General features: G+C 48.9%; 1 protein-coding gene across 10 annotated transcripts in view; it reads right to left on the reverse strand.

Moving 5' to 3' along the window:
• EML1 (EMAP like 1) overlaps positions 1 to 26739 on the reverse strand; it is a 157118-nt gene that overhangs the window by 30716 nt on the left and 99663 nt on the right. For 6 of the 10 annotated variants that reach the window (XM_077474694.1, XM_077474690.1, XM_077474691.1 and 3 more), the window contains 8 exons: positions 21954 to 22004; positions 19341 to 19475; positions 15897 to 15925; positions 14222 to 14248; positions 8049 to 8178; positions 5364 to 5513; positions 3395 to 3464; positions 352 to 462 (listed from right to left, as the gene is read on the reverse strand). In XM_077474694.1, the coding sequence (XP_077330820.1) occupies positions 352 to 462; positions 3395 to 3464; positions 5364 to 5513; positions 8049 to 8178; positions 14222 to 14248; positions 15897 to 15925; positions 19341 to 19475; positions 21954 to 22004 (703 nt within the window). The remainder of the gene's footprint in view (positions 1 to 351; positions 463 to 3394; positions 3465 to 5363; positions 5514 to 8048; positions 8179 to 14221; positions 14249 to 15896; positions 15926 to 19340; positions 19476 to 21953; positions 22005 to 26739) is intronic. The other 4 variants (XM_077474695.1, XM_077474700.1, XM_077474692.1 and 1 more) reach the window with 3 other exon arrangements.

Here is a 26739-nt window from a genome sequence, read left to right on the forward strand (position 1 = left end):
AAAGGGAGGTTATTATTCTGCACCCCTCATGTTACGGATACAATTGATGGATTCAGAGTGTGGAGTCCGATCTCTCTGGGAGATCCATGTCAAATACAAGCCTGTTATCTGGGGATTTACATGGCCACGCCCACTTCTCTATGCTGCATAAAGAGACCTTTATTATTATATGGATCTGCATTAGAAGAGATGAGGGATAAAGGAAGAGACAAAGTATACAAGATCTTTTGTAAAGACATTTAAGGTGTTCCACAGGAAACCATTACAAACACCATTAGTGTGATCAGTCATCACACGCGGCCTTCAAGAAAAAAAAAACACAACAAGACATCAGCTTCTTCCATAACTTACAGATTTGGAAAACGCCACACAGGTGACAGCGCGATCAAAGTAACCCATGCCGATGACGTGTAACGTGTTGAGGGTTACAGAATCCCAAACGCGGACATGTGGCGGCAATTGCTGGAAAAAAAAAATGATGATAATGACTCCCCTGATCAAAACCAATTCATAAAGGAGCATCATGGAAACATTTATGGTTAATCTATACATATTCTTCCCTATGCACAGAGGAAGTATTTTCACCATGTTACATTATCAGCAGGAATGGGCACCAGCTGGAAGGGCCATGCAAAATAGAATTCCTTCTATTAATGGGCGGCTGAAGAACTCATCAATCCCATCCCAGAAGAAACCCGACCATTCCCTCCAAATACCACCACCATGAATCCTTCCATTCCCTCCAAATACCGCCACCATGAAGCCTTCCATTCCCTCCATGTACCAGCACCATGAAGCCTTCCATTCCCTCCACATACCGCCACCAGGAAGCCTTCCAATCCCTCCACATACCGGCACCATGAATCCTTCCATTTCCTCCACATACCGGAGGGAATGGAGGGTATCCTTCCATTCCATTCCCCCCATTGGAGGGAATCCTTCCATTCCCTCCACATGCCGGCACCATGAATCCTTCCATTCCCTTCACATACTGGCACCATGAATCCTTCCATTCCCTCCACATACCGCCACCATGAAGCCTTCCATTCCCTCCACATACCGACACCATGAAGCCTTCCATTCCCTCCACATACCGACACCATGAAGCCTTCCATTCCCTCCACATACCGACACCATGAATCCTTCCATTCCCTTCACATACCGGCACCATGAATCCTTCCATTCCCTCCACATACCGCCACCATGAAGCCTTCCATTCCCTCCACATACCGACACCATGAAGCCTTCCATTCCCTCCACCTACCGCCACCATGAAGCCTTCCATTCCCTCCACATACCGACACCATGAAGCCTTCCATTCCCTCCACATACCGGCACCATGAATCCTTCCATTCCCTCCACATACCGGCACAATGAATTCTTCCATTCCTTCCACATACTGGCACCATGAATCCTACCATTCCCTCCACCGCCTGGCACCATGAATCCTTGCATTCCCACCACATACTGGCACCATGAATCCTACCATTCCCTCCACCGCCTGGCACCATGAATCCTTCCATTCCCTCCACATACCGGCACCATGAATCCTTCCATTCCCTCCACCTACCGACAGCATGGAGCCTTGCATTCCCTCCACCTACCGGCACCATGGAGCCTTCCATTCCCTCCACATATCGGCCCCATGAATCCCTTCATTCCCTCCACACACCAGTGCCATGAATCCTTCCATTTCCTGAAGCTTCCAAACTTTCCAGATTCAAATCCCGGCACCAATTCATCTCCCTCCAGACCCCCCACCCCACTGTACTCTTCTAATTTAATCATTCCATGGACCCCCTGGGCTCCCTTTACCCCCCCCCCCCCCAAATTCTGAAAGAAGATCAATTTTTCAGACACATTTCTGGGATCTGCATTGTACTGAATGACGATTCTTTGTATAGGAGGAAGCTGCCATATGATGTACCGATGTCTCCTAAAAACTCACACTGTCCCCTCTTTTCTTATTTTTCTATCACTATCAACACGTGTACTCTACTGTCAGCTGTCCCTCTGCCCCATCGCCCGCGCCTCAGCTGCCCCATCGCCCGCGCCTCAGCCACCCCTCCACCCCATCACCTGCGCCTCAGCCGCCCCTCCACCCCATCACCCGCGCCTCACCCGCCCCTCCACCCCATCACCCGTGCCTCACCCGCCCCTCCACCCCATCACCCGTGCCTCACCCGCCCCTCCACCCCATCACCCGCGCCTCAGCCGCCCCTCCACCCCATCACCCGCGCCTCAGCCGCCCCTCCACCCCATCACCCGCGCCTCAGCCGCCCCTCCACCCCATCACGCAAGAACAGATTGTGTCTGGAAAAGAATGCACAAAGCAGACGCATGAACCTCTAGGAGCCGCATTCACAGAACGTCTAATAAAAAATATCACTCTAAAATGTTTGTTGATAATATTTTAATGAACAGATAGAAATGTAAATCTCTGCACAGTAGTTGTCTGGCAAGAAATGTGTATAGAATCGCATGGGCCCCAGCTCCCTACAAATACAGCACCACCGCCTGTGATCACAACCTACCTCCATGAAGTGTGGTATGAGGGGTGATCAATTGGGGACACTTCCTATAGACATTCCCTATAATCCTGAGACGCTCCCTATGAACCTGGGACATACTATTCTGCAGAACACTTGAGCACTCACCCCCAAGGGTCCTCTTTGAATACAAGGCTGCTGCAGAATCGGACTGTAAACACCCCCCCCCTCCCAGAATCGGTCAGCAACCCCTCCTCCCAGAATCGGTCAGCAACTCCACCCACCCAGAATCGGTCAGCAACCCCTCCCACCCAGAATCGGTCAGCAGCCCCTCCCACCCAGAATGGGTCAGCAGCCCCTCCCACCCAGAATGGGTCAGCAGCCCCTCCCACCCAGAATTGGTCAGCAGCCCCTCCCACCCAGAATTGGTCAGCAGCCCCTCCCACCCAGAATGGGTCAGCAGCCCTTCCCACCCAGAATCAGTCAGCAACCCCTCCCACCCAGAATCGGTCAGCAACCCCTCCCACCCAGAATCGGTCAGCAACCCCTCCCACCCAGAATCGGTCAGCAACCCCTCCCACCCAGAATCGGTCAGCAACCCCTCCCACCCAGAATCGGTCAGCAACCCCTCCTACCTAGAATCGGTCAGCAACCCCTCCTACCCAGAATCGGTCAGTAACCCCTCCTACCCAGAATCGGTCAGTAACCCCTCCTACCCAGAACCGGTCAGTAACCCCACCCACCCAGAATCGGTCAGTAACCCCACCCACCCAGATCGGTCAGTAACCCCTCCTCCCAGAATCGGTCAGTAACCCCTCCTCCCAGAATCGGTCAGCCTCCGGGTCTCTGCAGGAAGAGGAGGTAATGCCAGGGAGAGCTGATCTCACTTTATTGGAATCACTTACTTTGCCATCCTTGGATGTCCCGGCAACCTGGCCTGTTGCTATGGTAATTTTATCAGGATGGACCGCAAGGCTAAAAGAGAAAAGAAAAAAAAAAAAAAAAAAACTTCTGCAGACTTCAGCGAGGTTATTAATAATGAATGTAGAGAAGATGGCAGGCGGGCGGGCGAGTCACTGTCTGCCTGGCGCGGAGCCCTTTCTTCTCCGCTCCATAGAGGAATATTAACCCTTTCCCACCATGTGAACAGTGACCAATGTTTGCAGAGAACTACTACCCCCAGCATGATCTACCAGCTGGAAGTTGCCATTGTTTTTGGTAAATCTTTATTACGTGCCGAGCTAAAGATTATCATTTTACTTTTAGACAATTATAAAATATTAACAAGAAAGTCAAAAAAAAATGAAAAAGCTCCCCCATCTATACATACGATATGTGCTTCTCATCTATGACAACCAGAGGCTATCAAATATTGCCTTAAATTATACAATTTTCCTTTAGATTTACCAAAATCATATCATATCATATGAGGTCACACCCAATCACTTAATATATATACAATCAGGCTGGCTCTTACACTACATAGTCAAAGAGGTAAATCTGAAGAAAATTGTATAATGTATGACACCTAAGGTCTGACACCCTCGTGACTCAGCAGGGAGCAGGAGCTTTGCACAATGGAGGGTTGTGACTCACAGCTGACATCCAGGACCACAGCAGAGAGGACACTGCTTACTCAGAGAGCACAGTGGCCTGGCTCTGCTGTGACTTTGAGCTGCTTTACCATCTATTGGAACAAGAAGGTTCTGCTCATTTACTATTAAAATGCAATATGTGGCTATGGGAAGCTAAGGGTAGTATGAGCGGCTATTGGCAGTATGGGCCAGCTATGGACGGCTATGAGCAGAATGGGCAGCTATAGGCAGTATGGATGGCTATAGGTGGCTATGGGCAGTACAGGCAGCTATGGGCAGTATGGGCAGCTATAGGCAGTATAGGCAGCTATAGGTGGCTATGGGCAGGACGGGTGGCTATAGGTGGCTATGGTCACTATGGGCAGCTATAGGTGGCTATGGGCAGTATAGGCGGCTATGGGTAGTATGTGTGGCTATGGGTGGCTATGGGCAGTACGAGCAACATAGCTGGCTATAGGCCAGCTATGGGCAGTATGGGTGGCTATGGGCAGTACAGGCAGCTATATGTGACTATGGCCAGTACGGGCAGCTATAGGTGACTATGGGCCTGCTATGAGCAGTATGGGAGACTATAGGCAGTATGGGTGGCTTTAGGCGGCTATGGGCCTTCTATGAGCAGTATGGGCGGCTATAGGTGGCTATGGGTAGTATGGGCGGCTATGGGTAGTATGGGCGGCTATGGGCAGTATAGCCAGCTATAGGTGTCTATGGGCAGGCTATGGGCAGTATGGGTGTCTATGGGGAGTGGATCTTTGACAGTGGTGGGCTTTAGGGGTTTATACATTTTTAAGACCTCTCTGACCATCTTTTTTTATACTTGCCAGTCTTCTGGCTACGCTCTCTTCTCCGGTCTGGACGCTCCTTGATAAAGTGTTGATATAATGATGTCAGCGCCACTCTCACTGAATCACTGTACTATGAGTGCACATCGCCATGGAAACACACTTCCAGGGGAGGGGCCATGACACCCTGCATTCACAGGAAGTGTTCTGAATGACTCTGGGTGTCATTCAACCATACAGAGGAGTTAGTCTGGATCGCAGAGCAGCCAGCCCACAAAGGTCGGCACCGGAGAAGAGAGGAGTATCGCAGCGAGAGCGGCTTTACCAGTTTTTATATTTGCTGAGCAACTAATTATAAAAACAAACTAGAATGGGGCTTTAAACTGACGGCAAAGATTTATTTTACTATATATAAATCTTTCCTGCACTTGATCTACATTTTCTTGAGATCAATCCCCGGTGATACCAAGCTCGGAGGGGAGTAATGGCGGACTCACCACTTGACGTCATCGTTGTGACCCGTGTAATGGCGTTGCAGCTGTTCTTCTACATTATACAACACAACAACAGAAGCTATAAAGTAAACCGTTTCTCCGGTGGGTAAAAGGTACAGATTGGTGCGGCAGTCTCGCCCGCGATAGCCGTAGCTGGAATATTGGTTAAGGAAGCTCCAAGTCTCACAGAACATTTTCTAAAGAATATCGGAGGTTGGGGAGGTGGCACCTGCAGGGCCAAGCTCGCCATGCACAGAACACCTGACTGGGCCGAATGTGCCCATTCATGCTAATGGAGAAGAGGAGATGAGCAGCATGGCGGGCACTGCCAAGACTACTTACCCTACAGGAAGAACAGCTTAGAAACGTACCTCTCATTTCTGCCCCAGACAGCGGCTGACCAGCTTGTAACATTCCTAGGAAAGAACTAGAACGCACTGCCAGTGGAAACATGTGTGGCCTTCTTGTGGAATATATTGAGAACTTCATGCAGTGACACCAGAAGCTCACGTGTGTCACAGGACAGGAGACCCTGAAGAGCTACAAAGTCCTTCAGGGGGAGCAAAATAAAATAGCTTGTTTTCCACTACAATGAAATCATCTGCCCAATTCCGAGTGTGAATAACAAACTGGGAAACTGATGAAGGACCAAAACACCCTTCCATGACATTCCAGGAAGGTAGCAAGTAATGTATGTAAAGCGCTGTGTATACAGTCTGTGCTACATAAATAATAGGGCAGAGCTAGGGTGGTGGTGGTGGTGGGTGGGATCTGAGAAGAGGGTGGCAACCTCCTCTGTATGAAATGCGGCGATAGGCCGGGTATGTTAGGTGGGGAAGGTATCTGTCCCCATAGACTGCATCAATCTCCTGGGCATTGGGGGAGTTAGTAGGTGGAGGTGGTGGGCACACGGTGGAAGATGTGAAAAAGAGGTGGGGGCAGATCTGTGTAGGGTGAAGTCTTGCAGGAATTTGGTTTTATGTCACAGTCGCTCATCAGCACAGCTACCTCGTCCACCCCAAACTCGCTCATCCATGTCTTTATGGACCTTGCTTTGTGCGCTGGTGAGCAGTCATGTTGGAACAGGAAGGGGCCGTCCCCAAACTGTTCCCACAAAGTTGGGAGCATGAAATTGTCCGAAATGTCTTGGTATGCCCACGCCTTAAGAGTTCCCTTCACTGGAACCAAGGGGCCAAGCCCAACCTCTGAATAACAACCCCCACACCATAATCCCCCCTCCCCCCACACCATAATCCCCCCTCCACCAAATTATTTGGACTAGTGCCCAAAGCAAGGTCCATAAAAACATGGATGAGTGAGTTTGGGGTGGAAGAACTTGACTGGCCTGAATGGAGTCCTGACCGCAACCTGATAGAACACTTTTGGGTTGAATAGAGCAGACTGCGAGCCAGGCATTCTCGTCCAACATCAGTGCCTGATCTCACAAATGCTCTTCTGGAAGAATGGTCAAACACTCCCCATAGACACCCTCCTAAACCTTGTGGATGGCCTTCCCAGAGGAGGTGAAGCTGTTATAGCTGCAAAGGGCCAACTCAATATTGAACCCTCCGGACTAAAGCCTTGTACAAACGATAGGATTTTCCGACAACAAAATCCATGTTTTTTTTCCTGACGGATGTCGGCTCAAACTTGTCTTGCATACACACGGTCACACAAAGTTGGTCGGAAATGCCGAATGTCAAGAACGTGGTGATGTACAACACGTACGAGGAGCCGAGAAAAATTAAGTTCAATAGCCAGTGCAGCTCTTCTGCTTGATTCTGAGCATGCGTGGCACTCTGTGCATCGAAATTGTGCACACACGATCGGAATTTCCGACAACGGATTTTGGTGTCGGAAAATTTGAGAACCAGCTCTCAAATTTTGTGTGACGGAAATTCCGATTGAAAATGTCCGATGGAGCCTACACATGGTCGGAATTTCCGACAACAAGCTCCTATCATTTTCCGTCTGAAAATCCTATTGTGTTGTGGCATTAGACCGGGATGCCATTAAAAAGTTCATGTGGAGTAATGGCAGGTGTCCCAATACTTGTGGCAATATAGTGTATGTATATATACTATTGATTTATACATTTTATAAATTCCCTGCATCCTTGTATTATAGAAAATAAGGAGTCCAAGCTGTACTCACCCTTTCCAGGCTCTAGCGAAGTCCTCAGCTCAGTCGGCCCTCTTTGGACAGAACGCCAATCATGTTATTCTATCCATTTCCGATGGGCGGAGCTTGTTGTTCACACATGCTATGAGGGTACATCATCACGCGGGCTCACAGTACTTCAGGACCGAGTGGCACTTCCGTGTCATTCCATGAGCATCGCTCAGTCCAGACGGAAAGCCCACCACACCACCACCCAGGAAGGAGAGGGTGGTGACACCTTGATGTCTTGGGGGAGGGGCTATCAAAGGCGGGGTGTTGGCATGGGGCGGTGTGTTTTGTGAATGGAGAGACAGGCATGATCATAGCGCTAGGGTTTATGAGACCTGCAGAGCTTACATCCAAGTATGGAGAGAGCTATGCTAAACCCCGCGGGTGAAGAGGATTTGTAGAAGGTAAGACTCCTCTCGGGAAGATGCTGGATTGTTGACCTGATTTAACCAAAGTAAGAATATTGTGGCCTGGGGGCCAGACTTGAAGTTCATGGTGGACGCCATCAGTAAAGGATACACCCATTCCAGTTTGAGCCGCTTGGTCGGGAGCTCCACCTTGGCCTCCAGGTTATAGGATTCCACTTGGTCTTTGGGCATGTACATGGTGACCGGCCGCCCCCTCAGGAACATCTTCACATATCCTTCCTCTAGAAAAAAGGAAAGAGAAAAATTTTCTTCCAGAATCAAGAACAAAGGTGAAACGCGCCAACTTGTGAGATGAAGTGTTAGAGGAATAAGCGTGAAAAAGGAAAAAAGAAAGAAAACACGAGACCAGGTCAGCAAGTTTAGTAATTCTTTAATAAAATGAGTGACAACATGCAGAGATCACAACGTTCTCCTACAGATGAAGAAAGATACAAAGAAAAAGATGAAGAAATGGGAAGCATACAATCTCTGTCATACGATCGCTCCATGGAGGTGTGTGGGTGGAGCACTGGACCATGGAGAAGACCAGATCTGTAGTTAGGCTTCAACGTCTAGAGGGATCTCTCTGTCCCTGGGGTGTCCCATGGGGTCCCTGAAGTATTAGGGTGAGAGCCGGCACAAAGCTAGAAAAAGTCCAAAAAATCCAACACATTTCAGGGCTCAGAAGTCCCTCTTCATGAGGGCCAAGTAACAAGATACTATAAATGAATGAGCTGAGGACCTCACTGGACTCTCATCCCTCTACGTGTCTCCATACAAGCTCTCAATGGCCCCCCAGTAAGAAGGTGCCCCCCTGGCAATACAAGCTGGATGCCTCATTCCAGGAGCCTTAGCCCTCCATAGGATTGCAGGCAATTAGTGATTTCATGATATGCAATCCCTGTTCACTTGGATAAGAGTGGTGTCAAGTGTCCCAGCTGTTCACCATGCATGCTCATAGGACCTGCTGCTATCTGTATTCGGGTCGGGTTAGCACTTGGGAAATACGGGACACAATACTACATCTATTCTGTACCAATGAAGCAGAGCTGGAGAATCATTAGAAGGGTAGTTCTTTAATCAGAAGTCCATCTACACCCACAGTTCTCTCCCCGTGAAGATCCTGCCAGTGAAGTCCTCCTAATGCAGATTCCTGGGGTGGGGGTGACAACTCTGTTCCTCCAACACAATTTTCACCCACATGTAGTCTGAGTTCTTCAGCTACAATGGGAGGGGGCGTGGCTGCATCTGGTCACACCCAGCACCACCTCTTTTATTGAACCCCTCCCACTTTGAGCTGCAGTGTCTGGGTGGGGGAGTGTGTGAGACCCATGGGGGGAGGGGGGGCGTATATAAGTGACGGGATTGGTTTAGAGGGCGATCTAATGTGAAGTATGGGAGGATTCTGGTGGACGTGTTCATCGATAAGGTGACCTGTCTGTGTGGAGCATATAGGTGGCATGACAGAGATTGTACAAACCCGCTAAAAGAAGCCATACACAATACATGAGAAATCAGGAGAGGTTACCATGCAGAAAAAGAAAACAGTTAATAGCAAAGCTGGAAGTAGCTGCTGGGGGACTTGGGGTTTCTGAAGCTGGGCGATCGGGGGAAGGGCACGCTTGGACTGTTAGTCAGCGGCAGTGACATGTTCTTGTCCAATGAGAACTGCCCGCTCTCGGGACTGGGCAGTTCCTGTGTCAGCTGGTCAATGGATTCAGCCTGGCTCTTATAGGCGTCAAGCAGTTGCGAAGCCATCAACACCTGAACGGTTACTACAGAACACGGCACATACCAAAGAAAACACAAAAAAAGGAGGGGGAGGCGTGAGGTCCATGGTAATAGAATAAACAAAAAGAAATAAAAGGGTTTTCTCTTTATTGTGTGGGGGAGATATTATGTGCTGCACCAATATTTCTCTAAATAAACCTGAATGTCTAATGGGTCAGTCCACCCAAAACTGATATTCAATTTTCCATTCCTGTTAAGGAAGCAAACCAATCAATAGTTTCTTCTGTTTTTTGGGGACTCCCAAGTTTCCGGGTCTGTGCGCAGCCACTGTGCCCATTATGAGGGGTTCTCACCATCCCTGTGCTGAGTTCCCGGGTCTGTACACCCACTGTGCCCATCATGAGGGGTTCCCACCATCCCTGTGCCAAGTTCCCGGGTCTGTATACCCGCTGTGCTCATTATGAGGGGTTCCCACCATCCCTGTGCCGAGTTCGCGGGTCTGTACACCCGCTGTGCCCATTATGAGGGGTTCCCACCATCCCTGTGCTGAGTTCCCGGGTCTGTAAACCTGCTGTGCCCATTATGAGGGGTTCCCACCATCCCTGTGCTGAGTTCCCAGGTCTTTACACCCGCTGTGCCCACTATGAGGGTTTCCCTCATCCCTGTGCTGAGTTCCCAGGTCTGTAGACCTGCTGGGATGATTAGGGGTCCTGTCTTTGCTGATGAGGCCACCCACCAGGCTCTGCCTAAAAACGATAATACCACTTTTGGATGGATTGACCCCTTCAAGGACAACTCCTCAGAGGCTACACCAGTGGAAAGTTGTGATGAGTTCAGTCAGCAGTTGCTTTCTGACATTAAAATCCAACAAGTTTGGGGACTCATCAGGCGGGATCTCATACAGAATGTGTAGGGAAAGCAGACAAGCTGTGCCATTGGACCACTGACGGGTAGAACAGCGACGAGTCTAATGCAACGTTTATCCTCATCACCAACACATTCTATGGGGAGTTGTCCTTTAAAATGCTACAAAGCTGCCAAAAAAACTTTTATCCTAAAACTCCCCTGAAGAGACATGCAAAGAGAAGTAACCAAATGTGGGCGTACACCGCGGACATCCCGCCACGGCTTCATCGGTAATTGGATGTTTGAGACTATGGCAATATGTAGCATTAGCCCATTCTGGGCTGATATTTCACCAATACAATGCAGAGAAGACTGAACCATTCCCATCAGTAGAAGGATCTGGACTTCAAAGTCACAATCATGGCCACACACACACACACACACACACACACACACACCAAAGCTTATGTAAAAACATGACAAAAAAAGTTTAATACTGTAACTGTATCAGACATTACAGTATTAAAGAGATAAACTGCCAACTTCAGGCTGAATAAAGCCTGCATATGGCCACTATGCCACAGTTGACAGTGATCACATGATCAGGAACCTCTCCGATTGGTTCTGATTGTTAGAGCAAGTAAAAAGCATCATATTGGACCGTGTGCTAGTAGAAAAGGAACGTTCACCCGTTTCCATCCAAGTCTTCTATAAGATGCCCAGACTCCATTTTTACTAACAGAGGGCCTTCTATTTAATATGAAGCCGGTTTATCTTTACCAGTCAGTGATTGGTTGAAGTAGTACGGAGTCTCATCTTCCGGGGGAGGAGGAGGAGGTGGAGGTCACCACCAGAGACATCACATGGTTTGTAGATTCTCCTTTACGATGGCTTCCTCCCTCCATCCACCCAGATACCAGTGGGCCAAAGGCCTTTACTGAGTGTGACTGGTAGAAACATTAGAACGTAAGCTCCTGTGGCCACAAGGACTGCTGTGAATGGTTCAGTCTCTGCTGTGAAGTGTCAGCACCATAGAAATGAATGGGTGTCGCAGATGGAAACTTCTTTCTTCATACAGAGAGGAGTTTTAAAATAATTGAGGTTTTAGCAGCGCCTTCAGGTGTCACCATTAAAATAATTATTTACAACATAAAATCTTTATTACAAATCTAACCAAGATGACCGGTTGGTGTATAAAATCCTACAATTAGAACTATAATAATGCAACAAGCCGACATACAGCATTTCAACTTTGTGGGGGTTGGAGCTCCAAGAGCCGGCCAATCAGGAACACAGAACTGACCCCTCCTAGGGAGGGAAATGTCATGAATGTACTAAGAAAGGAATTCTAAAGTCTGGAACTACAGAGCGGCCAATAGATTTTCAGCAATGAGTTGGATGTGCACCTAGTGACAGTGAGGGGGATGGGTGGGCGACTCATAGCGGAATTCTGCGATACATTTGGATAAAACATTTTTCTAGGTTTCTCTTTTTTTTCCTAGTTAACTTTTTGTATATAAGAGAACCTCTGAGTTCTCCAATTCGGACATCTCAGTCCTGGTTTGTTCCTCCGCTAACCCTGTAACTATTCAGAGACATCCAGGCCATTCCTTTTCCTGGAGCTGGAAAGCTTCTTCACCACTACGAGAGGTCCAATCCATTCCAACAATTCCCTTTCCCTAGAAAGCTTCCCCACCACTACGAGAGGTCCAATCCATTCCAACAATTCCCTTTCCCTAGAAAGCTTCCCCACCACTACGAGAGGTCCAATCCATTCCAACAAGTCCCTTTTCCTAGAAAGCTTCCTCGCCACTACGAGAGGTCCAATCCACTCCAACAAGTCCCTTTTCCTAGAAAGCTTCCTCGCCACTACGAGAGGTCCAATCCATTCCAACAATTCCCTTTTCCTGGAAAGCTTCCCCACACTACGAGAGGTCCAATCCATTCCAACAATTCCCTTTCCCTGGAAAGCTTCCCCACCACGAGAGGTCCAATCCATTCCAACAATTCCCTTTCCCTGGAAAGCTTCCCCACCACTACGAGAGGTCCAATCCATTCCAACAAGTCCCTTTCCCTAGAAAGCTTCCTCACCACTACGACAGGTCCAATCTAGTCCAACAAGTCCCTTTCCTGGAAAGCTTCCTCACCGCTATGAGAGGTCCAATCCATTCCAAGTCCCTTTCCCTGGAAAGCTTCCTCACCACTACGAGAGGTCCAATCTATTCCAACACATCCCTTTCCTGGAAAGCTTCCTCCCCACTACGAGAGGTCAAATCCATTTACTTCAAGTCCCTTTCCCCAGAAAGCTTCCTCACCACTATGAGGAGGTCCAATCCATTCCAAAAAGTCCCTTTCCTGGAAAGCTTCCTCACCAGTACGAGAGGTCCAATCCATTCCAACAAGTCCCTTTCCTGGAAAGCTTCCTCACCACTACGAGAGGTCCAATCTAGTCCAACACGGAACCAACTGTGTTCTCACAAGGAGCCAATAAGATCTATTGTATTGTACAGAAAATTTTCCACCATAAGAAAATGTACTGAAAATTCTGACGCTTTCTTTGAAGGAACATCATGGCTATGTCCCAACACCGGAATGCCGAACACTTGGTCGTGAAATTAATTTTGTTATGGGATTTTTGATATCGGCTGAACGTTCCATTTCAAATTTTATGAATCTTACCCCTTCAAAGTTAATGTGCCCCCAATATATCTAAACAACATATAATCTTCAATCTGGGCCCCCCTGTTTTAAGGAACACCCCACTTTTGTTGGGAGCAGCCTTAGTGCAATTTGATTTGTCTACTGAACCGAATCCAGCTCTTCGTTCTACGTTCCATATTTTCCATTGCTGTCTGGGCCCCTGGATGGGAGTATAAATTAAATTTCCTTGGCAACGGTGGTCAGAGTGACAGAAAGTATGGGGGGCTCCCTACAACTGGGACATAAAACAATATTTAGTATAGGAGGATTAGAACCTCTGTCAGGTGTTTACTATTTCCATCCCCACTGATGGTGGTGAAAGCAGAATCTTACCCAAGAGGGAAACAGTAATAACTGACCAGGGTTCTAACCCCTTCCCCCACGCCATACAAAACACCAATTGGCTGGAGGGACACTCAATGAGAGAGAGACAGAAAATTAGCCCATTCTGGAGGTTAGCAATGGCAGCTCCCCGATGGTCTCCTAGAGGCCACCATATTAGAGATTCATAGGGAGATGACAATGAAAAGGTTGAGTGGTGAAATGCTGTATGCTGGCCAGACATTGGTGAGAATCAAGCCTTGTGAGGTCAGTGTGGATTATAACATAATTTACTGAGCAAAATCAAAAGCAGCAGATGCTAAACGCTAGCTAACGGCTACAAGCGCTAAGCTACGGGTCTACACACGAGACGTCACACAAACAACGTGGCTGCACAAGCAACATCTCTCCAGTGCCAAGATATTCCAGGATTTGATTTCTGGATGGCAGGCTTTATTCACATACTGGAAACAACGTACATGAAGAAACTCGCCATAGTCTCGCTTTTCCACAAAAAACAAGGTCACCATTCTGTCACCAAAAACCCCACGACAGGGTCATGGTTATCAACCATCCAATGCCTCGATTTGGGGCTGAGTGACAGTAATGGCGCCGAGCGAAAACTCCTGATCACCTTGGCAACAGTGTGGTTTACAGCGTGCACCAAGCCTAACGTAGCAATCATACCTTTGCAGTGTGTCACTCTCCGCTTCCCTTGTGATTACAGAAACAGAAAGAGAATTCTGGGTAAAGATGTGTTTACAGCACCGTGGTCACATACTGACTGCCCCACCCCCAAGGTGGTCACATACTGGCTGCCCCACCCCCAAGGACCTCACATACTGGCTGCCCCACCCCCAAGGACCTCACATACTGGCTGCCCCACCCCCAAGGACCTCACATACTGGCTGCCCCACCCCCCGTGTACAAAGCCATCTCCATAAATAAATGACTGTGCCCCGCCCCCATTGTACAAAGCCAGCTCCATAAAGACATGACTGTGCCCCCCCCCAGGTACAAAGCCAGCTCCATAAATAAAATGACTGTGCCCTCCCCCATTGTACAAAGCCAGCTCCATGAAGACATGACTGTGCCCCCCATGTACAAAGCCAGCTCCATAAAGACATCACTGTACCCCCCCCCCCAGTGTACAAAGCCAGCTCCATAAAGACATGACTGTGCCCCCCCGGGTACAAAGCCAGCTCCATAAAGACATGACTGTGCCCCCCCCTTGTACAAAGCCAGCTCCATAAAGACATGACTGTGCCCCCCCCAGTGTACAAAGCCAGCTCCATAAAGACATGACTGTGCCCCCCCCGTGTACAAAGCCAGCTCCATAAAGACATGACTGTGCCCCCCCAAGTACAAAGCCAGCTCCATAAAAACATGACTGTGCCCCCCCCCCCCCAGTGTACAAAGCCAGCTCCATAAAGACATGACTGTGCCCCCCCCCCCCCAGTGTACAAAGCCAGCTCCATAAAGACATGACTGTGCCCCCCCCTCCCCCCCCCCATGTACAAAGCCAGCTCCATAAAGAAATGACTGTGCCCCCCCCCCCCGTGTACAAAGCCAGATCCATAAAGACATGACTGTGCCCCCCCCCAGTGTACAAAGCCAGCTCCATAAAGACATGACTGTGCCCCCCCCCCCATGTACAAAGCCAGCTCCATTAAGACATGACTGTTCCCCCCCTGTGTACAAAGCCAACTCCATAATAACAGGACTGTGCCGCCCCCCCCCCCCCCCTCGTACAAAGCCACCGCCATACATAAAGACATGGTGTGACCAGCTTGGTGTGGAGAACTCAAGTGTCCTGTACAGAGTCCTGACCTCATCCCTACTTTTATAATACCTTTGGTATAATGTCTTCTCATTCAACATCAGTACCTGCCCTTAACCCTATGGAACACTTTTGGAATGAGATCTTCTCACCTAAAGGTGTTCAGTAGGTTTGAGGTCATGAAGGAACTAGAGTGTCCTGTACAGAGTCCTGACCTCAACTCTATTGAACACCTTTGGGATGGATTGGAACGTTGAAAGCAATTCAGGTCTCTTTTTCGTGCCCAATGTGTGAGCCAGGTCTTCTCATCCAACATCAGTACCTGATGTCCTCCTGAGAGTGGACACTGATATAGCCACATAAAGAGGGGCAACTCCATATTGATGACCATGGGGGGAGGGGGGGGGGGGGCAGCTCCATGATAATGGCCATGGGGGGAGGGGGAGACAGCTCCGTAATAACAGCCATAGTTTTGGAACAGAATGGCCAACAAGTCATATGGGTTGAAGTGGGAACACAGTGTAGGAGACTCCCAAGAATTGGGAATATACGAGACATAAAGGAAGGGAAGTCCGTACTCACCAGCACTGAAGACGGGATCTTTGGGTTTGCTGAAAAACAATGGAAGACGAGTTATTGTGGAACATGGAATGTGACATTTCTGTAGAGGAGATGTGAGCGCCCCCTCGAGGAACGGAACATATCCTCACACCTCAGGAAATGTTGGGGGACATATTCTGTCACCTTGGTTGGGTTCCCTCACCCTACATCAATGGATTTCTATGGGAGATCATATCAGTGTGGGGGCGGGTGCAACATGAAAAACGTACAACCAGCCTGCCCATACATGGATGGAAATTGGGGCGATCATGTATCATGCGACCTCCTCCCTTCCCCCATTGCACGGTGTATTCACAGCCAACAGCCGGCATCTGTCATCCCACACAGAGCCGACTTCCTGAAGAGATCCGACCAAAACAATCTCCGAAGCCGGAAACATCCGACTAAAAATAATATTCAGGAATTCATAAACATTCTACAAGAATCCTGCGCAACGTCTCTGCGTGGCGGCTCCTCATACAGATCAAATAACTCCAGATCAAGAGAGGTCGCGCATCGGGGGGAGGCCGCGGATCAGAGGGGAGGCTGCGGATCATGAGGGGCCATGGATCGGGGTGAGGCCCCGCAACAGGGGGGGTGCGCATTGGGAGGGCCATGAATTGGGGAGGCCATGCTTCGGGGGGCCCATGCATTGGGGGGCCATGGATCGAGGAGGCCGCAGATCAGGGGGGTCATGGAGCGAGGAGGCCGTACATGGGGGGGGGGGGGGGGGATGGATCGGAGGAGGCCACGCGTTGGGTGGGCCATGGATCGGGGGGAGGCCACGCGTTGGGTGGGCCATGGATCGGGGAGGCCACGCGTTGGGTGGGCCATGGATCGGGGAGGCCACGCGTTGGGGGACCCATGGATCGGGGAGGCCACGCGTTGGGGGACCCATGGATCGGGGAGGCCACGCGTTGGGGGACCCATGGATCGGGGAGGCCACGCGTTGGGGGACCCATGGATCGGGGAGGCCACGCGTTGGGGGACCCATGAATCGGGGAGGCCACGCGTTGGGTGGGCCATGGATCGGGGAGGCCACGCGTTGGGTGGGCCATGGATCGGGGAGGCCATGGATAGGGGAGGCCACGCGTTGGGTGGGCCATGGATCGGGGAGGCCACGCATTGGGGGGCATGGAGTGGGGAGGCATGGAGTGGGGAGGCCGTACATTGGGGGGGGACCATGGATCGGAGGAAGCTGCGCTTCGGGGGAGGCCATGGATCAGGGAGGCCCGGGGATCAGGGGGGACCATGGATCAATGAGGCCGTGGATAAGGGGGAGCCATTGATTGGGGTGAGGCTGCGGATCAGGGGGGCCATGGATCAGGGGGAGGTCATGGATCAGAGGGGAGGGGCCATGGATCAGGGGGAGGTCATGGATCAGAGGGGAGGGGCCATGGATCCGGGGGCCGTGCATGGGGGGGGGGCATGGATTGGGGGGGAGGCTGCAGCCACTGCAGGAGATATAAACCCACCTGGAAGTAATTTCTCCAGTCACAGCGCTGTATATAATGACAGCTGGATCGGTTCACCTTCAGTAACCAGCTACACCCGGATTTGGGGTGCAACATGATCCTATACAGCCCCCACTCACCCCCCACCCCCCTGCAGTGGCTGTGCGGGGATTTCGGACGTTCTCCAGCTATAAACCTCCTCTGGGGACCCCGATATTAGAACTGTGGGGTCTCCTGACACACAGTGTTTGATTCTATTGAGTGGCCCAAATTATTTCCTGGGTAATAACTCGGCTCAGAACGCTTTTTACTCAACCAACTGCTGGGTCATCATCCATATGGGGGCATCTTTCCATGTATGGCGGTACTAGGAGGGGTGCCCTCCCCCGCCAGAACGCCAATGTCAGAGGGTGTATGTCCTCCCCCGCCAGAACCCAGATGTCAGAGGTTGTATGTCCTTCCCCCTCCAGAACCCGATGTCAGAGGTTGTATGTCCTCCCCCTCCAGAACCCGATGTCAGAGGTTGTATGTCCTCCCCCTCCAGAACCCGATGTCAGAGGTTGTATGTCCCCACCCTCCAGAACCCGAGGTCAGAGGTTGTATGTCCTCCCACTCCAAAACCCGATGTCAGAGGTTGTATGTCCCCCCCCTCCAGAACCCAATGTCAGAGGTTGTATGTCCTCCCCCTCCAGAACCCAATGTCAGAGGTTGTATGACCCCCCTACCCCGTCCAGAACCCCGAGGTCAGAGGTTGCATGTCCTCCCTCCCCCTCCAGAACCCCGAGGTCAGAGGTTGCATGCAGACCATAGGCTTCAGTACTTAGACTCAGGCACTCCCTTATTGCTGGGGTTCGGGTTCTCTCTGGTTTTGGAGATTTCTTCGGGTTTCGAGTCAGTTGGAATAAATCCGGTGCTTCCCCTCGGCAGTTTCTCTGCAGGCGGTTCCCAAATTCCGCTCCCTTTGCACACTTCAATTGCCAATAAAGTTTTTCCTCTTATACAGAGACTGAAAGACTGTCTGGGGACTTGGAAGACCTTACCCCCTGACCGGAGAGCCCGCCCCTTCCTGGCAGATCCACCATTCACAGAGGCCATTGTACAGCTTGAATGACACAGGATCCCTGAATGCATGGGTGGAGCTATCACCCGCCCATCCCCCCACTGTGTGTCATTCATAGAAGGCATAGTACGGCCATCATGAATGGTGGATCTGCCAGGAAGGGGCGGGCATAGTTGGGTTCCCTTGATAACAACTCCTGACACACCAGAAGATTGCATGGAGGGGGTGGGGTAGGACAGAGGAACATTTCTACAGAAACAAGAAGAATCAGCACAAGGGACACATACTGACTGGAAGACAAACCGCTGTCCCTTGTGCTGATTTTTCTGTTATTCATTTTTAGTCACAGCTGTGTTCTCATCCAAACAAACAAAGTGACAGAATGACAGAAACCGCTCAGCTTCACTCAGCAAAAGGAATGAGGCCAAATACCAGACAATTCCTGAACCCAAACTCCTACTGGTGCCCAACCCCCTACGAGTGCCCCACCGGCCCCAACCTCCTACTATTGCCCAACCTCCAACCGGCCCCAACCTCCTACTAGTGCCCAACCCCCTACAAGTGCCCAACCTCCAACCGGCCCCAACCTCCTACTAGTGCCCAACCCCCTACAAGTGCCCAACCTCCAACCGGCCCCAACCTCCTACTAGTGCCCAACCTCCAACCGGCCCCAACCTCCTACTAGTGCCCAACCCCCTACGAGCGCCCAACCTCCAACCGGCCCCAACCTCCTACTAGTGCCCAACCCCCTACAAGTGCCCAACCTCCAACCGGCCCCAACCTCCTACTAGTGCCCAACCTCCTACTAGTGCCCAACCTCCAACCGGCCCCAACCTCCTACTAGTGCCAAACCCCCTACGAGCGCCCAACCTCCAACCGGCCCCAACCTCCTGCGAGTGCCCAACCTCTTACCTTTCACTGTTTTTCTTGCTGCTGGAAGAGCTGCTGGTAGATCCGGCACGATTCCGGCTACTTTTGGCATCACCAGTGCTTTCTCTTCGGCCTCCAGGTGAAACCCGTTCAGTAGAGTTTGTTCTTTTAACATTACTAAAAGAAGGTAATAAATAGCCTGAAATCAAAAGGGGGGTGAGGGCAGCACGATCTATAGACAGTATTATATACATACACAGTGCTATCTGTATACAGTATATATACACACACACACACACACACACACACACACACACACACACACACACACACACAGTGCTATCTATACACACATACACAGTACTATCAATATACAGTATATATACACACAGTGCTATCTATATACATATAGATGCATCTCAGAAGATGAAACGATTACATAAGAGCAATAAAAAAAAAAAAAAAAAAAAAAAAAAAAAGGATATTCAATACAGAAATGTTGGCTTAGTGAAAAGTATGTCATGTACAGTATAGTACAGCATGTCCTTGTACAGTATAGTACAGCATGTCCATGTACAGTACAGCATGTACAGTATAGTACAGTCTGTCCATGTACAGTATAGTACAGCATGTCCATGTACAGCATGTCCATGTATAGTATAGTACAGCATGTCCGTGTACAGTATAGTACAGCATGTCCGTGTACAGTATAGTATGCATTCAATACTTGGTCAGTGTTCCTTTGGCAACAATTATGGCATCAATGAGCGTGGCATGGAGGAGATCAGCCTATGGCACTGCTAAGGTGTTATGGAAGCCTAGGTCCTTCAGCTGGTCAGCATTGTTGGGTCTGGTGTCTGATCTTCCACAGATTCTCTATGGGGTTTAGGTGAGGCACGTTTGCTGGCTAATCAAGCACAGTGATTCCATGATCATGTGACCAGGTATTGGTAGTTTTGGCAGGGTAGGTGCCAAGTCCTGCTGGAAAATGAAACCAGCATCTCCATAAAGCTGGTCAGCAGAGAGAAGCATGAAGAGCTCTAGAATGTCCTGCTAAAGGGCTGCGCTGACTTTGGACTTCATAAACCACAGAGGACCAACACCAGAGGACACAGCTCCCCAAATCATCACTGACTGTGGAAACTTCACACTGGACCTCATGCAACTTGTATTCTGTGCCTCTCCACTCCTCCTTCAGGCTTTGGGACCGCGATTTTCAAATGAAACATTTTCCCTGCAGTCCGTGATGATGCATGGATGGAGACATGGAGCAATGGATGGAGACATGGATGGAAGGATAGCTGGAGGGAGGGATGAAGGGCTGGAGACATGGATGGAGGGCTGGAGACATGGATGAGGGATGGAGGGCTGGAGACATGGATGGATGGCTGGATGGATGGAGGGCTGGAGACATGGATGGATGGAGGGCTGGAGGGATGGATGGAGGGCTGGAGACATGGATGGATGGATGGAGGGCTGGAGACATGGATGGAGGGATGGATGAAGACATGAAGGGATAGGTGGAGGGATGGACACATGAATGGAGACATGAATGGAGGGATGAATGGACACATATGGAGACATGGAGGGATGGATGAAGACATGAACGGATGGATGGAGGGATAGACACACAGATGGAGGGATGGAGACATGGATGGATGGACACATATATGGAGACATGGATGGATAGATGGAGACACGGATGGAGGGATGAGTTTGCTTTGAATATTAGTTTGGTTGGTGGTGCTCAGATACAGTACAGTGGCACTTTAAGGACAGCAGTACGCTTTCTGGTATGTGAGGTGTCTAGACACTCGTGTAGCACTACATCTGCAGTGTGAGATCATCTAAAGCAGTGTTTCTCAACCCTGTCCTTAAGTAACCCCAACACAGGCCATGTTTTGGGAATTTCTCTTAGTTAAAATAGCTGTCCAAAATACCAAACCATTGACTGATTTAAAGCACCTGTGCAAGATAAAGGAAAACCTGCAAACATGGCCTGTTGGGAGTACTTGAGGACTGAGAACCAGTGATCTAAGGCACTACCACCTCTGACTGCTGGTCTCAGGAGATTTGGTGATTTCACTTCTGTTCTGCTCACGGTTCTCCTTGCTGGAGGATTTGACATAAGGAAGAAAAGCCCCACCTCTACCAAGATGGCCGCCCCATACAGACACATCAAGGAAAATAGCGAAAAGATCTTCTGCAGAGAGACCGCTGACTACACTGGGGACCAGTACTTTGTGTGCACAGTTCAGTGCGGAGAATGTAACGAGCAGTCTGGAGGATTGTGTTTAGTGAACTCAGGATGTATTGAGATCCAATTGGCCGTATCCGCTGTCCAATGAGGTCACCTGCTGAGAATCCATCATGGAGTCCCAGTGCATTTTCAGTTTTGTAGAAACACCCTACAGTCCATCTAACCTGGTTTCCTATGGGTCTTTTTCACATCTGTGGAAAAGAAAGGTTATGAAAAGGGCCAAGGACTTTTTTCTGGCTTTTGGTTCCATAGACTTCAATGGATCAAAAATGTGAATTGAAAAAAGCAAAATGCACCCGGAATATGCAACCTGCATAGGTGTGACTGGCCTCAGATGATGAACATCGGTAAAGAGTCACAATTATGGAAAGGAAAGTAATGAAAAAGGCATTTACCTGGACGTGGCTTTAGTTATTTTACATGTATTCACGAGACGCACAGACTTGCTAGAGCCAGAATGATGCAGGAAAGAAGCAAAGTGTAAATGAGTGCAAAGACAGATCAGCAGACGAGACAGAAGGACACACAGAGCTATCCCAACATTACAAGAGATCTACAAAACAATACAATGACCAGTCTGAAGACAAGAGGACAGAAACACAGCTACAAATATATAACAAAACAACATTATAAAAATCCTATTTATCAGGACTTTTTTAAAACAGCTTACCTGTAAAATCCTTTTCTTGGGGTACATCATCTGACACAGGGCCTTAAGTAATTACTTAATGGGTTATAAGCCACCTTCAGGTGATGGACACTGGTTACACCCAATCCAGGAATTCACTCCCTATATAACCCCTCCTCCTTCCAGAAGCACATCAGTTTTTGTAGCAAAGCAATATACTTAAATCCCCAAAAAAAGAGGGGAGGGACCTCTGTGTTCCCTGATGTACTCCAAGAAAAGGATTTTACAGGTAAGCTTCTATAAAAATCCTATTTTCTTTATTGTACATTACGGAACACCGAGCCTTAATAACTTAATGGGATGTCCCATAGAAATGCTACTGGAAGGGAGGGAGACAACCTGCGGGGTACCCCCAGACTTGAGGACTTATACTGCTGCCTGCAGCACACTGCGCCTGAAGGAGATATTCTCATACCTCCTTACATTCACCTCATAAAATGTTGTGAATGTATGCCCTGAAGACCAAGCTGTGGCCTTACAGATCTGAGCCATGGAGGCCTGGTGACACACTGTCCAAGAAGCACTAACCGCCCTGGTAGAGTGCGCCTTAACTTGACACGGGGGAATCTTACCCCTTAAATCATAAGTTTTCACTTGCCAAATCCACTTAGCGACAGTGGATTTAGACACTGCCTGTCCTTTCTTAGGCCGCGTACACACGGGCGGACTGTTCGCCCAACTTTGTCTGCTGAACAGTGTTTCAGCGGACAGTCCGCTCGTGTGTGGGCTTCAGCGGACAGTTTCAGCGGACAGTCTGACGAACAAAGTTTTTCGGAATTTCCGTAAGACAGTCCGCCGAAACTTGGTTTTGTCCGTCCAAACTTGGTTTCAGCGGACAGTCCGCTCGTGTGTAGGCAAGTTGGACGGACTAAGTATCGCGCATACTCAGAAAGGGTTTACACGGCCGAAGGTTGCATTGCAGTGTATAGGACGTCGTTTTTCTAGTCCCGTCGTACGTGCTGTACACGTCATCACGCTCGTTTTCAGCGGACTGTTCGTTCATCGTGAGTGGTCAAGTCCGTTCATGCAAATTTTGAGCGGACTGTTTGTCGGATTGTTTGACGAACAAAGTTGGGCGAATAGTCCGCCCGTGTGTACGCGGCCGTAGGATCCTCTGGAAGAATAAAAAAGGCATCAGTCTTACGAATCTGAGCAGTTTTCTTTAAATAGATTTTCACTGCTCTCACCACATCAAGACAATGTAGTGACTTTTCTTACCTGGAACATGGTTTGGGGAAAATGATGGCAGGACAATATCTTGTTCAGGTGAAAACCTGAAACCACTTTTGGTAAAAAGTCTGGAGGAGGTCATAACACCACTCTGTCCTCATGAAAAATCAAATATGGCTCTTTGCAAGAATAAGCAGCCAATTCCAAAACCCTCCTTGCTGAGGATATAGCAACCACAAATACCAACTTCCTTGTCAGAAGGACTAAGGAAATATGTTGTATTGGTTCAAATGGCTGTTTTTGTAACAGACAAAACTAAATTCAAGTCCCAAGGGTTCAAGGGAGGTTTGACGGGTGGTTTAAGCTGCGTTACCCTTTGTATAAAACCACAGACTAAAGAATGAGTAGCAAGTGGTCTTTGAAATAAGACCGATAAAGCTGAGACTTGGCCTTTAATAGTACTCAAGGCCTATTAAATTTCTACCCCTAATTGTAGAAAGGCAAGAATTCTGCCTATGATATATCTCCGAGTGTGTCAACCCTTGGATTCACACCAGGAAACATAAGCCTTCCAGACCCTATAATATATAGTTCTGGAAGATGGCTTCCTTGCATTAATCAGGATAGAGATAACTGACTCGGAAAGCCCCTGTTTCTTCAGAACGTGGGTTTCAATAGCCGAGCCGTTAAATTTAGAGACCGCAAGGAAGAATCGAATATTGGTCCCTGTGAAAGCAGATCTGGTCATAGTGGGAGGGACGATGGGCCCTCCACTGCCATATTTACGATTTCTGCATACCATGACCTTCTGGGCCATGCTAGTGCTATCAGAATTACCAGATTCTTTCCAGCTTGATCCTGCCAAGAATTTGAGGAGCAACTGGATAGGGGGGGAATGGCGTTGTCGGATTGGATCCTGACAGGACAATCCCGTAACCTGAAAGTCCAGGCCTTTAGAGTGAGACATACTGCCCAAATCGCTAGGGTATTGATGGGCAATGGTTCTTTCGGTTCTTGACCACTGTCCCATGGACAGTTGTCTCTTCTAGTACCGCTCTCCAGCTTCAAAGGCTGGCATCTGTCGTTACCACTTTCCAGATAACTGAACTAAAGCATTTTCCTTTCAGCAGATTCTGGGTTAGTAAACACCAAGTGAGGCTTTGGGACACTCTTGGGGACAGCCACATTGGCAAGTCTAAAGCTTGAATTGTTTTGTTCCAAGCAGACAGGATACCCTTTTCCAACAGTCTTGAATGAAACTGGGCCTAGGGAACTGATTCGAATTAAGCCACCAGGGTTCCTAGCAACCTCATGCAAAGGCGAATGGAGGGATCGCCATTTGACCTGACCCTCCTCACCATCTCTCTTATGGAGTTAATCTTTGCTGAGGCTAGAACACCCTTTCTTGGGCTGTGTCTATGATCAGACCCAAGTACTCCAGCCTTTTTAGCGGTATTCAGGAAGATTTCTCTAGGTTGAGAATTCAACCCAAACTTTTCAGATAGTCTGTTGTAGTGCGTACGCTTTGCTCCAAACGAGCCACCGACTGATCCTTTAGTAACAAGTCATCTAGGTACGCTACACCTGTTATGCCCTGTGCCCTTAACGTGGCTAGAGGTGGGGCGAGCACCTTGGTGAACACCTGGGGTGCTGTGGCTAGCCCGAAGGGCAGGGCTACAAAATGAAAATGCTGCTGTTCTACTTCGAACTGCACAAACTTTTGGTGAGCGGGAAATCTAGGGACAGGTAGATATGCATCCCTGATGGCAACGGATGCCAGGAGTTCTCCTACTAGAAGGATAGAAACTACTGACCTGATCGTCTTCATGCGAAAGGAGCAGATCTTCAGGAACGGATTTCGATTTTTTTTAGACCTAGAATGGGTCTGACATCTCCATTTGGTTTCGGTACCATAAAAAGGTTTGAATAAAACCCCAGAACTTGTTCTTTTGCGGGGATCTGTATGATCACCCCTTGAGAAATGAATGGTCTAGTGCCTGAAAGAGATTGTCTTTTCTCTGGATCTTTGGGAACGCTTGACTTCAGAAAACGAGACGGTGGAAAGTCCCGAAATTCCAGCTTGTACCCCAGTTTTACCGGGGAGATGACCCATCTGTCCAGAATTTCCTCTTGCCAGACTTCTGAAAACTGCAGAAGTCTTCCCCCTACTTTGGTGAGGGGGGTTGCCTCTTCATGATGAGTCTTTAGGATTCTGCTTTGCAAGTTTCCAACCCCAGGACTTCTTTTCAGCTTGGGTCTGACTGACTTTCCTCTAAAGTCTGACTGCCGTCGATACTGCCTAGAGGAAGAAGCCCCTAGCGTAGGAGAAAGAGCCCGTTTAAATGAAGGGCGTTTATACTTTCTTTTGACTGGCAAAATAGTACTTTTCCTACTAGAAATTGTTTGGATATATTTTTCCTAGTCTTCTCCAAATAGTTGCTCACCATGAAAAGGGACTCCGGTTAGGAAGTTTTTACATGGTGCTTCAGCTGACCAATTTTTTAACCACGGGATTCTACACATATGTACAAGCGTAAGGCGGGACACCTGGTGAATAGAGTTCTTTAATGGCATCTATGGCAAAGCATTTTGCTTTTGGTAGTTCAGCCAATTCCCGGCTTGTTGTGCAGGAACCTCTTTAAGGGCCTGTCTAAATTGGTTCTTTAGGGATTGACAGATGCCTGTTGCACCGACTGTAGGCTCAGTAACTGCACCTGCCATGGAAAAGGCAGATTTTAACAGGGATTCAAACTTTTTATCTGTTGGATCCTTAAACATCTGTGCATTGTCTACAGGACAAGTTAGGTTATTATTCACATTGGAAAATCGCATAAACTGCTGGTATTTTCCATCTTTTGGAGAATTTCTCCTCCAGGGGATAGAGAACTGAGAATCTCTTAGGGGGGAGAAAATGCTCATCCGGGCGATTCCATTCAGCAAAAATAAGCTGTTCTAGTAATGCATGGACAGGAAACTCATGCAAAGGCTGAAAAGGTTTTAAGGAACCCAAGGAAGAAACCAAGCTTTCAGGAGACTCCATTATTGGTAGCATGAAAGTGGAACGAACCATCTCTGTAAGAGATTGTATCAGCAATTGCTCAGATCGTGAGGCTGAAAAAGTTTTATCCACCGTTGTTTCCTCCACAGAAGAATCATCGGTTTGTTTTTCCTCCTGATCGCCTGAGGGTAACACCTCACCCTGAGCCCACTGTTCCCCTTGCAAAGGTTCTGAAGTGGGGGAGGGTGATCTAGCACACTCCCAATCCATTTGAATGGAGGATGCGATTAAAGCCACTAATCTTTCTTCCAGACCCTGCAGGGAA

Source organism: Lithobates pipiens, unplaced genomic scaffold (assembly GCF_037356315.1).
Source record: "Lithobates pipiens isolate NorthernLeopardFrog02 unplaced genomic scaffold, aLitPip1_a1.2 Scaffold_120, whole genome shotgun sequence".
Lineage (NCBI taxonomy): Eukaryota > Metazoa > Chordata > Amphibia > Anura > Ranidae > Lithobates > Lithobates pipiens.